The sequence below is a fragment of the Xylaria bambusicola genome (assembly GCF_022495145.1).
Source record: "Xylaria bambusicola strain CBS 139988 unplaced genomic scaffold F5B22scaffold_36, whole genome shotgun sequence".
Taxonomy (NCBI): domain Eukaryota; kingdom Fungi; phylum Ascomycota; class Sordariomycetes; order Xylariales; family Xylariaceae; genus Xylaria; species Xylaria bambusicola.
The window spans coordinates 3,426-7,700 of record NW_025953589.1 but is presented as its reverse complement, the minus strand read 5'-3'; the positions used below and the strand labels follow the sequence as shown (position 1 = coordinate 7,700).

Here is a 4,275-nt window from a genome sequence, read left to right as displayed (position 1 = left end):
AAAGCAGAAGGAAGAACGTCGTGCTTACTACACAACTCATAGCCTCTACACCCACCATGGGTATGGCACATGCCATTGCCTATTTAGGATATTTAGGATGGGATACCTATCTACATAGATAGATACTGTGTGCGTGTGTATACACGTTGGTGCTGAGAAAGGTAGGTACAGCATGAAGGATGGATGCGTTCTCGAAGCCCAGTATCCCGATTATCTATAGTCCTACCTAGGCTGTGGCAATATTATGTCATAATCAAACCTTTACTTAAGTATCTGCGTGTTGGCAGTCTTTTAGTACTTTCACCTGTGCACTTGCTATCTAATCTGATGTAGATTTGTCGGACTGGTTTGGAGTTTACTTGAACATTAATTTTATACTAGCCATACAACTACGCTTAACACGTAGAATAGAAATTGCTATTGATTAAATACAATTGCACATAGCCTTATTGCATTGCTGGTGTAATACGACGGCTACTTACCTGAAGGGGCATGGGAAGACACACCTAAGGCGATGCGTTGGGCTATGTATGAGTCTTTACGTAATACATATGCGCAGTGGAATCCCAATCATCTTCTCAGTAGCAACACCACAAGATCTTCTCGAGGTGACTGTGGTATGCCGTGCGATCAGTGTCCTATTCTTGATGGAAGGGCTATCAAACCCCTCGCTCGTAGAGATTGTCACGGTCACCATATTACCTTGATACCGACATATTTACGATTAGACATTGTCAACGACACGTTAGGTTGGCACCAGCGGTGTAATTCCCATAAACTATGTGATACATACTCAGAGTTGATTATTCGAGACAAGAGGAGCTTGCAAGGTATTCTAAGAAGTGTGCGGTCTGAATCATCCAGTATATTGAAAAATGTAATTACAACGAAATCGGAACGAAGGTTTTTAGGTCATCTCGATCACTTTTCCTCCATCGTACGCGATGAGTACGTTGTCATGCAGCTGTCTCGCAACGATAATGATAAAACTGCCGTGTTGAGTTTGAGCTACTGTGTGTAACTCATTGGGCCACTAGCTATATAGATATAGACACAACTGTAGGTAGTTTATAACGGGATACTGGAGCTGTGTAGAGCGTACAATGGACCTTTGGGTTATCCAATTCGATTGCCATTTCCCCCATCTGTAGCATGTATTTAGTTGCACAGCAGCCTATTTCCCCATGGATCCCTGGGTGCTAGGACGACCAAGGGGCCTGATATCTTCCCTCACTTGCTTCACTTCCCACGAAACATGCTAAATAGAGCGTCTATAGGCGGTAGCGAGTCCATCGTAGTAGGAATGATTATCAAAAGGTGAAATATACAGCCTCCGGGAGCTTGGAGGGATATACGTGACACTAGGTCTAGACGTTACTATTCAGGAGTATCTTGCCGCTCGGCGGGTCGTTACGTTCTCGTGCGAAGTTTTACCTAGTTTCGTTCCTTTTGGTGTGGTAAGGTGAGCCCATGAAACAAAATCTTGGACCACAGTCACAATTATAGCTGTATGAATCTAAATCTCACATAGTATGTTACTAAGACCAAATATCCTACTTAACGTGATCAGATATCACCCTCCAATTACATCAGTCGTGACACCAACTACTTGTCCATACATTTCAATCGCAAGTGGTGGCAACATAAGCTTCAAGCCATTGATACTTGGAGAAAATGCATGGAATCGTTCGAGCGAAGGAGTATAACCCCAGTATCTACTTCTAGTCGGTTTAAGCACTTACCCCTGCTGCCAGAGCATCGTTTTCTCACCAATAAAACTGTGTTGGTCAATCATTTTAACCTCGTCCTCAGTAATCCTCCATCCAAATGCCTCAAACGCCTGTTCGGTTTGCTCTATATTACGAATACCCACAATGGGTACTGCCCCCTTGCTCAAGTTATATTTGAGAGCAACTGCCGCCGGTTTCTTTCGTCTTTTCATTCCGATATTCTCGAGCACTATAAGGGTCGGCTGAGTATTTTCATGTCATAGTTGCTGGAACGATAACCTGACGGTGGCGAATGCTCTGCGTTGTATTTCCCCGTCAACCTTCCTTGTGCAAGCGACGAGTAGGATTGGAATTGAACCTCCATCTCCCTGTAAGTGGTCATGTCCTCATCGAGCTCGGGTAATCGGCCCAGGATATTAAACTCGCACTGATTGATTATGAGCGGAATATCGTACTTGGCGAGTTCCTCGCGCATTCGCTTGAAGTCATACAGAGAGTAATTGGCAACACCAACGGTGCGTGTCAGCCCTTGATCGACGCACTTCGTGAGGCCCTTGGCAACGGCTGACATGGTCTAGCCGTGGATGTGGCCGTGCACGAGCAGAATATTTACGTACTGTAACTTCACGCGCTTTACCATTGTCTCCAGTGCTTTGAAGGGGGCCTCCGAGGAGCTGAAGAGATTTGTTAGCGCGACGGGGAGACCAAGCTGTTTGGTTTGAACGACGAAGGAGTCTCGCGGAAGGCCATTGACGAGCTCATCCACAATCTCCTCGCTCTTCCCATTGCTATAGGCCTTAGCAGTGTTAATAAAGTTTATATCATCGTCATATAAGTACTCCCAAGGCTTTTTGACTGCGAGGAGTTCTTCTGGTCTCCAATGCCAGGTCGCAGAGTCACCCCATGACCAAGCACCGATAGAGATGTAAGACATCTGGATAGGCTTGCCACTCTTGGTTGGCTTGGAACAACGAGCTCGGGCGTCAGGGCAAAACGATTGGGGAAACAGATGCTTTCCATCGTACCTTCGGTCCGGGAGGACGGGCTTGCTAGAGTGCAAACCCAGCTGCCCGACGTTGCAGCCATAATTACCGGCTGAGAGCCCAGTTTGAAGTATCTTATCCATTTTTATCTGTGTCGAGCTGGTGTTAAGTATCAATCAAGCTCTTTGGAAAAGAGTAGTCCGCGAGGCTGCAAGGATATCGACATATAGTGAATCCCAAGTAATCAACTTTACTCTTAGTTCTTACGTTTTCTTTTTAACCTTCATAGTGACTGGTCTTGTTGAGTGCTACTCTTGTTTTTTCTATGACGAGCCGTTAGGCGTCGTGTCGTCGTAGCGGCGTCACCGATACGTAAGTCATCCTTCTGGTATCTGCTGCTTTTGGCAATTTGACTGCTTCTGCGACGCCAACTAATAGCACGTGCGGAACTGCTCGTGTGTCAAGGATTACGGAACAGAATAGGAGTGTAGTACTAAACTCCCCCGATCTCATTGCGCCGGTTGTTGACTACATGAAGACATCTATGTTGGCATCCGGGCATGGGCGCATGGTCATCTCTTTCCCTATGACAAAGAAACCAGGGGGGCAGACACGTAGTTTTGTCCATGCGCACCTGCAAAGCTATACAACCGACGACACATCTGACGCAGCTGTGCCGGCTGTGCCGGTTGAGGAGGAACGTATTAAAATTTCGAAAGAGTAATTCACTGCGCCGCACGATCTCAAGACATTGTGTCTGAGCTAGAGAAACTCCGATGGGATGTAGATCGCAAAGTATCGGACGGTATCAATTAGGGCATAGAACAATACCACAGAGAATAAGTCCAATCCCCCAATAGTGCACAGAGTTCACGCAAGCCCGCAAGATCAACATGACGTGCTGCGAACTCATTGGGATTCCAATTCATACGGGCGTTATTACGCTATCGACAAAGGATAGAAACGATATTATCAGGATGAGAACCTACGCGCCTACATTTGGCTACTAGATGTAAGGTGGTCAAGTAATAAGGTAGGAAGTTGGTAGATCCTCTAATTACGTCTCCCGACGCCATCCAGGGATGACGTTCCAACAGGGTTGGTAATTTAGTCACTTAGTCTTAGTCTTAGTCATGAGTGACTAAATTAGTCTTAGTCAAGGCTATGAGTGATTAATTTAGTCTGACTAAAACGTTAGTTTAACTAAAGTGATTAAAGTAATTAATTTAGTTTAACTAAGAGTGATTAAAAGTTTAATTCTAGTTTTTTAAAAAATATATTTTATTAAATATTATATTATAACGCAGCTCCCACTTGACCTGGCCACCCAATTGAGCTGGCCACCCCCTTACCCTATATAAAAATCCAATGTTTCAATCTGGGATAACTTAACCAATATTGGTCCTACAATTTAATAATTAGCACCATTAGATCCGTTATTTAATAAGGAATCCAGCGGTATTTTTTACTATTTTTTATAAAATTTATTAAGCGAGATATTAAGCAATACGCTAAAGGAGCGCTAAGCAGGGATTAATTTAGCGCTTACTTTAGCGTATTGC

General features: G+C 44.5%; 1 protein-coding gene across 1 annotated transcript; it reads right to left on the bottom strand.

Moving 5' to 3' along the window:
• Window positions 1-1,738: 1,738 nt before the first annotated feature.
• Window positions 1,739-2,856, bottom strand: F5B22DRAFT_637817 (NADP-dependent oxidoreductase domain-containing protein; the record flags this gene model as incomplete). Its single annotated transcript, XM_047977494.1, has 3 exons — window positions 1,739-1,959; window positions 2,010-2,304; window positions 2,344-2,856. 3 exons carry the CDS (start codon window positions 2,854-2,856, stop codon window positions 1,739-1,741), a joined length of 1,029 nt encoding a protein of 342 aa, XP_047828625.1.
• Between the last annotated feature and the right edge of the window lie 1,419 nt (window positions 2,857-4,275).